Source organism: Bemisia tabaci, chromosome 1 (genome assembly GCF_918797505.1).
Source record: "Bemisia tabaci chromosome 1, PGI_BMITA_v3".
NCBI classification, from domain to species: Eukaryota; Metazoa; Arthropoda; class Insecta; order Hemiptera; family Aleyrodidae; genus Bemisia; species Bemisia tabaci.
The window spans coordinates 73,692,314-73,704,427 of NC_092793.1; the positions used below are offsets into that span (position 1 = coordinate 73,692,314).

General features: G+C 39.3%; 1 protein-coding gene across 1 annotated transcript in view; it reads left to right on the forward strand.

Annotated features, from left to right (window-relative positions):
- The window catches only part of LOC109033114 (agrin), a 310,568-nt gene extending 298,454 nt beyond the window's left edge, over positions 1 to 12,114 (forward strand). The window contains exons 25-31 of the mRNA XM_072296169.1: positions 176 to 340; positions 1,553 to 1,800; positions 5,095 to 5,179; positions 6,912 to 7,034; positions 9,815 to 10,004; positions 10,340 to 10,487; positions 11,960 to 12,114. Of these exons, the coding sequence (XP_072152270.1) occupies positions 176 to 340; positions 1,553 to 1,800; positions 5,095 to 5,179; positions 6,912 to 7,034; positions 9,815 to 10,004; positions 10,340 to 10,487; positions 11,960 to 12,114 (1,114 nt within the window). The remainder of the gene's footprint in view (positions 1 to 175; positions 341 to 1,552; positions 1,801 to 5,094; positions 5,180 to 6,911; positions 7,035 to 9,814; positions 10,005 to 10,339; positions 10,488 to 11,959) is intronic.

The window sequence follows — 12,114 nt, forward strand, 5'->3', positions numbered from 1 at the left end:
ACTGGCGCTTTATTATTCCTATTCACTCTTACGGCCAGAGAACTAACGAGCACACCCCACATTTCTCACCTCCACATAGGTCTGTTTGTTAGAAATACGTCCAATTATTAAATCTCTCTTCTATATCTCTACTTAATTCTGATGACTAACAGAGTGTTCTATAATGGTATTTCAGGACTCCGGAACCGATAAGCCTGAACGAGTGGCACAAGGTGGAGATGAGTCGGATGGATCGGCGCGGGGTCCTCCGGGTGGACAACACGACGACAGTCGAGGGCACCTCTGGCGCCCCCCTCAATGAACTCAACCTCGAGCTTCACCTCTACGTCGGCGGGGTCCCGTAAGTGCATCGCTCATTCAATTTTCATTTTTTTTTTCATTTCAATAGGAAAATTTGTCAACTCTTGAATTAGTACAGTCTCAATTAATACTATAAAAGAAATCAAGATTAAAGGAGTGCCCAAAGGAACTAAATGAGAAAAACATTTGCTATTGAAATTAAATCAACCCAAAACTAAAAAGGCCAACCAAAAAGGAAAACCAAAGCTAACGGAAAACACAAAATGTGAAGAACAAGAGAAAATATAAGGAACCAAACCTAAAATATTAATAAACAGCGTAAATAAAAATAAAGAGATAAATATACAAACTCTAATTTTTATTTTATTATAATGATAAAAATTGATAAATTCAGTAGTTAGAAATTGCAATACAGATATATATAGACAGACAATAAAAGAGTTTAAACACCAGAACTCAGAAATTCTTCATAATAAGAAAGCGGCGTTCTTCCTTAGCACGGCAGAATGGGAGCCATATTTAATTATGTAACGCTCCAGGAGGAGGGGAAGGGTTATGATCCTGCGTTACGATGCGTTACAAGAGAGAGAGGGGGCCTGTGCCAGCGTTGCGTAGCCCTCTCTATTCTGCCGTGCCAAAGAATAAAGCCGTATGAGTCTTTAGACATTGCCATATATCCTTCAACAAAAAAGGAATTTCCGGGAAAATTGTAAATATTTTTCTTCAAATTTTTCAGAATTTTTTTTTTACAGTTCAATCTAAAATATCTGAACACATTCGAGAAAAAATATGCATCAATTTTCTAAAAAATACGTGCGTTATTCGGAGAAATTTAGTAACTCTCGAATGTTTCTACGGTGATGGGGGGGAGGGGTTAAAAATGCCGAAAAAGTGCGTTATACAATTTTTATACGCCCCTAATTGGGCTGTGCACATTTATTTTTGATTGACCACATAACACTCAAGTCCTTCTTGAGACACATAATTGTACGTATTTCTGTTAGACGGAACTATGTGCATCAAGACACGAGCCCTGGGACCCATAAGAATATATGCGCAACAGGGCTCACGCCATAATGCACATAATATCGTTTGACAGAAATGCGTCCAATTATGTTCAAGGCAATTCCTATACGTTGTAACAGTCCCATCTGCCCAATCTATGGCCCATTTTTTAACTTTTCATTTTAAAAAATGTAATAACTTGAGAGACGTAAAAAATCATGGAGCGGACGATAATCTGTTTGCGCAGGTCGCTGTCGGAGGTGTCGCGAGAAGGCGGGATCACCGCGGGGCTCAACGGGGCGGTGCAGCGGGTGCTGATGAACGGGTTGCCTATCCGGCTCTTCAACCGGCGCAGCAACCAGGTGGCCAAGTACCAGGGCCCGCCGTGCTCCGTCGTCGACAACCCCTGCCTCAACGGCGGCCTCTGTCTTCCTCTCTTGTCTTCCTTCGCCTGCAAGTGTCACCCGCCCTTCATCGGCGCCACGTGCCAACAACGTGAGTCACTCCTCTCCTCTCCTCATGTGTCTATGATCGTCACCGGAATGTCACCGCTGCACTACCCCTCTCACTGGACGAGCGATTTTCTTCGCCGTCATCCCCGTTTGCAAACAAAATTATCTCCATTGATCAGAGGCGTGCGCGTGAAGTGCTTTGCGATACATCGATTGCTCTGTCATTCAAACCTGTAGAAAAATATCGATAAAGAGGGTGTTCGCAACGAACACTTTAATAATCGATTCTTTAACATAGGTTTAAATGGGGAAATATCGATAATTGATCAGTCACGCCTCGACACTGCTATTGATTTGTGACTGTCCGCGAGATATTAAGTGGCCGGAGCGTAACAAGAAGAAAATGCTTCGATAGATTGTCCCAAAACATGTAGTTTTTTGGATTCCAAACTTTCAACTTTCACAACTCCAATTTGGTTTGATACTTAATTTTGTGCCAAAGTATTCGTGGAAATACTCTTCTTAGTGATCAAATATTTATTTCCGGTTTTTTGGTACGAAGGCCCCTTTTACCTTAGACGGTCTCTTGTACAATGGATTTCGAAAATTGTGAGGGTGGCGTTGGCATATTTCCGGTTATGGGGGAGGGGAAAATATTTGATGATAAAACAATGAGGGGTGCCATTTTGGCGGGATCAGGAATAATGTCATGAGTGCCAGGTAATGCCTTTTGTGACAGGAGGTAATTGAAGGGGCACAGTTTGCTGGGGTGAGGCTAAAGGGAAGCAAATCATCGAAAATTTAAAATCTAAAAATGCACTAAAATGACCGAAGTTTTCAACTCAAAGATGAAGTATCCCGAAAAGAGGGATAATTGATTTAAGGAGTAGGGGATTAAGAACGATATTTTTCTTGTCGCAGAGAAACCACAATTTCATAGAGAAATAAAGGGAAAATCAATGGTTTCTCGTGAGTAAGTACTTGGAAAGATCCCCTGCAAAAATAAGTGCAAAATTTAGAATTCAAAAGTTTTCTTGACAACGGCTCTACTTAAAAATTGCGTGATTTTTTTATGGTGCAAATCTTGTACTCGTTTAAAGGGCACCTAGGGAAGAGATTTTGTTCAAAACATGGAAAACTCGAAAAAATCTTTGTCATCCTGAAGCCCTCGTTGGCAGAAAATCGCTCTTTCAAAAACCTTTTTCAGCACTTACATCCACTATGCGCCACAATCCATTTGTTTTAAAACCTGTCCGCTCCAAACATCACGTATTTTTCAACTCAAGCCACTAGGTGGCCTAAAGGTCCAAAATTAATTGAACTGCCAATCCATGCAGCTTTTAAGTATCTAATAACCGTGTGAGGATTGCCAAATGAGGAAAATTAAAGTTCAGGGGTTTTAACTTCCAAACGGCAAAAACTGCAAGGGTGATTTTTTCCCTTTCTCATTTATTTCAGTTTTATACTCGTTTTAACACCCCCCTTCCCCCGAGTCACCTGCGCTTCAACTTTTTTTCCAATTGAGAAATTGTTGTCTGCACATGGTAAAACCTCTCAAGCTAGAATTTGAAGCTATTTCCCGCGATGAAATATTTCAAGTTGACTCCAAACCATCAATATGAACGTTTTTACATGAAAGTAGGTACTTAAAAGCACCCTCTTCAGGCTATATACTAAGACGATGAGAGACACGAGTTAAAGAGACTCAATCCTTAGATGCCGGAAACTTTTTTTATACGCGAAGTTCCAAGTCGGGTCAAATTGACCTCCATTTAAATATGGTGATTTCGATAGTAAAGTATGATCTATGTTATTTTTCATTTTCTAAAAGTAAGGAATACTTTTACTGTTTTAATTTTCACCTTTTTGGCAACATACTGGCGTTTTACATAGCCCCCCTCCCCTCCCATCCCCAGAAAAGATAATTGGATCAACATGACTCATCGGCTTGGGGTCTCTGGGGATATTACCAAATGTAAAGGCGTGTGCCCTTTATGGCGATTGAGAGACCTCTAAACTTCTTTTAAAAATAGTAATTGATGTGAACCCATCATAGTATACTTTAAGCGAACTTGAAAAGGGATGCGCTTTGATGAAGGCGCAGAGAAACGGCTATTCGTGCTTGATGGTTGTGCGTGATGCAGCTGCAAAATTGAAGGCGCGAGGCGTGAACATGCAATGATCCGCTCTGAGATGTCGCCTCAGGGAGAAAAGTTAAAGAACGAGGCTCTAGCAAGTTTCTCCAACCTTCGGCTGTGTTCACATCAGATTTCTCCCTTTTTTCATTCAATTTGATGTCTGATTATTCATTTAGGATGTATTCGTAGGCCTGTATCTAAAGCTCGTATTTACCGCACTGGAAAAAAACACATCTAGCTTAAATCAAGAACCAAGCCTCTTAATTTAAGCGGATTTCGTTTTGATTCAAGCAAAAATCCGATTGAATCCAGAGTATTTTTTTCTTCTCAATGTTTTTAAGAGTCTGGGCTCTAGATCCGATGTGTGTGTTTTTTTTTTGTTTGTTTTTTTTTTTTTTTTTTTTCCAGTGCGGTTTTATAACTTCCCTAGAAGAGATGGTCGGGTCTCTCGGGCCCTGCTTGGTATTTCTAGGGGTGGTTGTCAAAATAAAAATACCCTGGCACTCAATTTTTTATTTTCCATTCGATGTTTGGTTTTTTGTTCACGATGTACCTATTTGTAGACCTTTATCTAAAGCTTGCATGGACCGGCGCCCTTACAATCAGTGGGCGCGTGATTTTAGCAAGCCTCGAGCAATTTGGACCCTTCTTGGGCATCTAAGGGTTGAGACTAATTTTGCTAGCATTAACTTTTTTTCTTTTTTTTAACGTTTTCAAGAATCTAAAAATATGACATTAAAGGCTCCTCAAAGTTACGCAACACAAAATACGTCGCAATTTTTCTTTCAGTTCAGGGATAGATGCACTTACTTTTGTTGCTGAAAATCTTGATTCGTCCGGCTGGATTTCGGAAGATCAGATTTCGGAGATACACATGAATTGTCCGCAAATAAAGTATTGAGTACCTATGCAAAATCATACGAATGCGCGACGTCTCTGACCACTTATAGCACAATATCTTTCAGATCAAGCAGTGTTTTATTTCATTTTCGGTTCTCGCACTGTTTCGTTCTGTTATATCACGAGAGTTTTAGATGCCATTTTTCCGGGACGAAATTCAGCCGGAAAAAAATCTACTCTCAAACACATGATGAAAGAAATTTGTTTAAGCAATTCATGTCTTCGTCTTTACTGCATTTTTATGCAAGCTATGCTTATTGGAGGGTTTTTGCCTAAAAATGTTTATTGAATTCCTACAGAAAATCCAGAACTTGAAGTAGCTGTTAGTTTCAATGGCGAAACCTTCTTGCAATACCCCAAAAAGAGTCCGTCCTTGAATAGAAGGTACTTATTTTCACTCCTTTGTTTTTGTCCGGTTTGCATGATTGTGCTTGGTGCATGTAAATTATTTTGTCCCGCCGGTTTTTTTTCGGTTCCTAAGTTTTTCTTTCTCTCAGAAACACCATTTTTATCACTAATAAACTAAAATTATTGAGTAACTACCTGCAGGAATTTTTTCTCTAAATTGGCTCTTATGAGTCCGTGTGAACTGGAGACCTCTGGGAACTTAATGAAGGAGGGAAAAAACGTTGATTCTACGAAAGAACGATGTTACAACATGCGTTACACTTTCAACATACCTTGTATTACTTCATCACAGAGGCTATTTCTCATGATATTCACGTTTCCGGGACAGTTTCGCCGGAAATTGTTGTGTTTGGGTGCCCACTCAAAGTTCTACTCCCGAGAGATCATAACGGCAGCCGAATAAGGGTCGATGAAAATTTAAATAAGACCATGGAAAAAAAATCTAAGCACCAAATACCCTTCCTTTTTTAGCCAGAAAAAATAACTTAAATTAGGTACTAATACTTCAAGCTGGTCCGAGGCTTTCTCATGAAGATACCGCAGCACAAATTGCTGTTATAATTTCAGAGAGTCAAGGCAGGTTGCGGAACCTCTGCTTTTAGTGGGGTACAGAAGAAAAGTCTTCTAAAATACTTTTAAAAAAAGAGAGAAAGAAAAAAAATAGAAATATAATTGTTCTGTTTGGCTCCTGAAGTCTTGATCAAGTTGGAAAATGATTGAACTACGAAGCTCGCACGAACGATCACTCTCGCAAAAGTTTATCTGGAGCAAATGTTGCAACATTGTAAAGGGTATATCGCTCAGGTCAGGTATAGTTACATAATTATAATACCGAATTACGTTAAAGTGTAAATTGATAGCCCACCAGGAATGTATGTATTAACGGGAGTGTTGTTAGAAATCGGCAGTCAGGTAAGTTGCATGCGTCCTCGCCACACTCAAAACTCCTTCAAGGATAGGCAATACCGCAATACTACCAGGTTAAAATAGTTGTATCATTTAAACCAGAGTTTCTCTTCTGATGCATCTCATCTTTCTCCTTCGGAAATGTTGGAATCGTCGTGTCAGTAACCATTTTTAGATTTCCTTTTAGATAAAAGATTCAATTTAAAATCTTAAGGGTCTGCAATTATAAATGATTATCGATTACATGAAATTTCATCACCCCAGTCCCTGTTTTTTCTATTCAGTGGTATTGTCAGAGGTAAATTAAGTGCTTACTTGTTTAACTTTTTCTATCATTATCAACAATTACCTCTCTTTTCTCTAACAATATTCGGCTGTGGAGCATAATATTAAACGCTTCATTTTTACACGCCGATGATTTTCTCCTGTAAATAGCGTTTATTCCGTCCTGAATGACATGTTTCAAGTGTTTGGCTGCAAGCTACCTAATTTTTCGCAGACATAATCTATTGAAAATATACTCATTTTCTTTATAATTCACCTACTTCAGTGCATGAGTACGACACTGAATCAACTAACAATATTTTTTTCCTCCTCCAAAGAATAATAATCCAATGTTTTCAATATTCCAGAGCCTCTCTCACTGACAATGAGATGGATTTTTTTTTCACTAAAACCCTGATATTTTGGAATACAACAATGTAAATATTTGCCTATTTTTTCTTTGAGAACATAAACAATTGCTTGCACTAATATTTCTTGCCTCCCTGTCAACTAACAAAACCTTTGGTGTTGCATGCAGCGTCGCTAACTCATCTGATCTGACGGAAGTAGTGGATCTAGAGCGTACCCTGGATCTGTACGATGATTTCGAAGAAGAGGAGGACATGTATGACAGTGATGATACCAGTTTCTTCAATGATGAGTACGTTCTTCCACATTTTTCATATGCTGATCAACTTTGAGTCCAAGACTTACTCGGCACAATGATCTAGGTCAAAAGTATGGGATCAAGTATAAGGAATAACAAAAAACCAGATAAAGACTGAGCCCGCATCATTACTGAAAACGGCAAACTTGACACTCGCAATGCCATTTTTAGAAGAATTTCACAACGCATCAATTAAAACTGCACATTGGAAATTGCAAAATCATATTCTTCCCCTTTTTCTTGCCCTCCTCTACCCAACAGGGTCAGTCAAGCGTATATGTTCTTAATCCCTTACATTCGACCGCTTGCCTTTTCAGGTTTCACTTTCCTCTCTCAACTTATATTCGTCTGTAACGATAAACAATGGGACGCGCTTGCTACGGCGCCTTGATACAACTATACAACCTCGACGGATGTCCGTATTGCGTGCAAAAATTTGAAGGCGTTTTGGCTTCCTACGCGTAATACCTGTAGTTCATTCGATCGACAAACGCGTTGGTCGGCGGCGACGGGGACTTGATGCGACTATTTAAACGTGATGGATGTGCGTATCGCTGCGACTAAAGTGCGAAACCACGTATCTCCATTGCGGTGTTTCAAATTTTCCGTTCTTAATTCATCTCTTCCATGAGAAACAATCCAAATTCACGACTTTAAATTTTGCACCAAATCTTCTGCTATTGAGTACGAAAAATCGTGGAGAATTTAGGTTTTATGTTGACCAGATTCACGAAAGAAAAATAAAATTTCTAAGGAAGTCTGCAACGTCGCAAATGGAGAAACGTCGTCTCTCATTTTGCCGAAAAATATGTATGTATAAAATTGAAGGCATCGCGACTTTCTTCTCTCAACTTATATTCGTCTGTAACGATAAACAATGGGACGCGCTTGCTACGGCGCCTTGATACAACTATACAACCTCGACGGATGTCCGTATTGCGTGCAAAAATTTGAAGGCGTTTTGACTTCCTACGCGTAATACCTGTAGTTGATTCGATCGACAAACGCGTTGGTCGGCGGCGACGGGGACTTGATGCGACTATTTAAACGTGATGGATGTGCGTATCGCTGCGACTAAAGTGCGAAACCACGTATCTCCATTGCGGTGTTTCAAATTTTCCGTTCTTAATTCATCTCTTCCATGAGAAACAATCCAAATTCACGACTTTAAATTTTGCACCAAATCTTCTGCTATCGAGTACGAAAAATCGTGGAGATTTTAGGTTTTATGTTGACCAGCTTCTCGAAAGAAAAATAAAACTTTCTAAGGAAGTCTGCAACGTCGCAAATGGAGAAACGTCGTCTCTCATTTTGCCGAAAAATATGTATGTTTAAAATTGAAGGCATCGTGACTTTGTTCTCTCAACTTATATTCGTCTGTAACGATAAACAATGACGCGCTTGCTACGGCGCCTTGATACAACTATACAACCTCGACGGATGTCCGTATTGCGTGCAAAAATTTGAAGGCGTTTTGACTTCCTACGCGTAATACCTGTAGTTGATTCGATCGACAAACGCGTTGGTCGGCGGCGACGGGGACTTGATGCGACTATTTAAACGTGATGGATGTGCGTATCGCTGCGACTAAAGTGCAAAACCACGTATCTCCATTGCGGTGTTTCAAATTTTCCGTTCTTAATTCATCTCTTCCATAAGAAACAATCCAAATTCACGACTTTAAAACTCCTTCTATCCGTTTTATCTTGATGCGGCAGTGCGTTTAGGTTATAGGTACTCGGGTCCGTTTAGGAACTTTCAAACTAAAAAATATTTGAAAATTTGGCCACAAGTTTTGAGAAAGACCTGTATTATATCTCTCTTAATCTTGCTTCTGTCGTACGTAGAGGTACCTAAATCTTGGTAAAACAATTTATCGAACAACATAGTTTAACAATATACTAACAATTTATTTATTTTATATTTATGTCTTCGTAAAATGATCTGTTTTCCTTTCTATGAGACTTCTCATAAAGTTTCTTTTCAGAAAGTTTATATCAGTTACTGCTTTACAATCCCTCTTATTTTCATTTTTACAGGAATTTAAAATTAAAATTTAGTGGCAAATACCTGTAGTATTCATGCATATTTTTCGCTGGATGAATCGATTAATTTCTCTTTTAGGATCTAGGCAGAAATCAACCATAGAATTACCTAATTTTCATTTTTACATTATAGCATGGTTTATCACCATGTATTTGCATGAATGTTTTGAGCAAAATTAATCGATTACCTAATTGTTCTGCTAAGCAGAAATCTTCCTAATGATTTCTCAATTATCATTTTCATTTTATGTATATGTCGCAGGCAATTGGCAATCGCCGGCAATTTACAAGCCAGTGGTAAATAAATATAGAAAATCATGAAATTCAAGAATAAAAGAACAAGATTAGAGTGCTGATTACGTTGCCTATAATGTGAATAGACACTTTCCCATCCTTAAAAACATGGCAGGAATATACACTCTCAGAAGAGCGAGTAGTGAACTCCGTGACATTAGTTGGGTTGGGATCGGACTGACAACGAAACTAACATCGTGACAAAGCGTAGAGTATCACAAAAAATGAAGGCGCTTCAAGCCGAACTCGTACTTTTGAAGACCACAACCCTTAAAAATTGCATTATGCCGATGCGCATTATTGCGATTTATTGAAACAACTTGTGAACAGCTTGCAAATTGCCGGCGATTGCTAATTGCCTGCGACATATACACCATTTATGAAGTTTGCAGCTCTTAACGAGAAGACTGACTCCTTTCTTTTGCTGTTTTATAGGCGCAAGGGAAAACGGACCAATAAATACGAATTGTCGGTGAGAACAACTGAGAAGAATGGACTCCTGCTTTGGTCAAACAGGGGTAGGAACAACCAAGGAAATTATTTTGCCCTGGCAGTTGTGGATGGTGCTGTTGAGCTGAGTTTCAACTTAGGCAAAGAACAACGACTGTTGAGTGCCAGGTCAAATGTAAGTAACGAATCAAAATGAAGCATGGAATCAACTTTACTCTCAATTGATTAGGAAGAGTAATTTGCTCTGAAGGCTTTATGGCCCATTGTTTTTAACTTTAAATTTGTAAAAAGAAATAAGAAAGCTTATATCTGTCTAAAGAATAGATACATTATTCAGGATATTTATCTTCTGGGACTTTATTTAGAGCTGATTTATACTGTTCCATAGCGAACGATGTGATATTTATACCGACATGTTTTTCTGTGGAATAAAAGAATTAAGTCATCGAAATTGTTCAGCTGATGAAGATCTTTTCTCACATTTCATGGAAATTATTATTTTTTTTGTAGGTGTACGTGAGTGATGGTGTGTGGCACAGCATAACGGTTCAACGCAGGAAAAAAATGGCCTTGCTACGAATTGATAACGAGCCACCAGTGCGGATTCAAGCAAATGTTGGAGCTGTTGTACTTTCAAATAATTCTAAACTCTTCATTGGTGAGTCACAGAGTCTTAGTTTTAGCGCAGTAATTGGATGCATTTATGCTAAGAGGAATTTAAAAAAATAGTTGGATCAAGCATGGTCGGATTTACCTACTTGCCGCCCATGGGCCGCCTGTATTTTGCCGTCCTCTTCTCATTCATTTTGTAACATCAATGAAACCCATCAAGTGAACGTGCCGGAGAGAAGAGGGTGCATAAGACGCGTTCACTCGTGTTGGACACATTTTTTGCGTAAGCCCTGTCAACACTACTAGCAAAAGTTCACGGAACTTCGCGCGAAAGTTCAGTTCCGTAAACCTATCTCTGTGCGGACAAGGCATTTCATTTGTAAGAAATGAACTGAAAAATTAAGAATGAACAAACATAAATGTGGTTCAATAATTTTAACTTCCGCCGCCGTGCCGCGCTGACACTGTGTTTGGCGCAATGCGTGAAGTATTCATGTAGTCTTGTAGGCGCTGTGCGTTTCACGCCGCGCCGACCGCTGTTGACCGTACTGTGTTTGACGCAATGCGTGAAGTATTGATGCAGTCTCGTAGGCGGTAATATGTGTTACATGCCGACCGCCGCCGCGCCGAGGGCCTCTCCTTTTCACCTCAAGTCCTCGTCATCATTGCTCTCTGCGCCGCGCCGCTCTAGGCCAAATTACGTGATTGGTTTCCCTCTTAACTCAACTAATTAAAGGTGCGCAGTCTTTTGTATCACCGAAATACGACAAAATTAGAAATTTATGAACTCTCAGGAAATGAGAGATTTTGTCACCTTTTCTTGTTTGTAATTTTATTCTGAGTCCGATTTTTTTGTACCTGCATTTAAAAAAATTGCAAAATTTGCCGCCCCCTAATTTTGCCGCCATGCGGCCGCGGCCCATGTGGCCACCCCCGTAATCCAGCCCTGGGATCAAGAGGAGTTATCATTTCATTAGTACTTGTGGATTGCATTTTGCAAAAAGGAACCACTAGTATTGCAATGATGCTAAGATTGTGCAAATTCATCTTTTGCAGTAAAAAAACTGAAATCATGAAAACAGATGAAATTTACATGGTAATTTTTGTCTTAGATTCACAGTTTTCAGCGAGTAAAATAGAAACTGTCAATGGGTAATCAGGTTTTCTTCCGAGAAAAAAGAAGTTGCACAATCTTAGCAACATTGCAATGCTCCTGGTTCCTTTTTGCAAAATGCAATCCTTGTAATAGTTGCTTTAATAGGATACATTCAACTCTTAAGTTCACCAGAACTGCTGCTTTCCTATAGAGTCAACTGAAGGGAAATACAGAATGGATTTCATTGGCGAATCACAAAAGAGTCATAAAATCAGGCGATTAGGAATGCTCATCAGAGCACACAGAGATTTATGCATCTGATTTATGTTTCTTGATGATACAAAAGTTTCTCCAATTTTTTTCCTAGCTTTCTGGATTGGATTTTTTCTAAACTTTAAGCAATTGATGATTTTTTTCTGCAGGAGGGGCTCCATCTCTACCAAACGGATTACCGTCAGCATACTATAGTCGCTACCGCGGCTGTTTGCGAGGCTTGACCACGGACCACAAAATCGTTCACTTGCTTAGGTTGAGCGATACTTTACTACAATTATGCTACGATAATGATATATCCTAG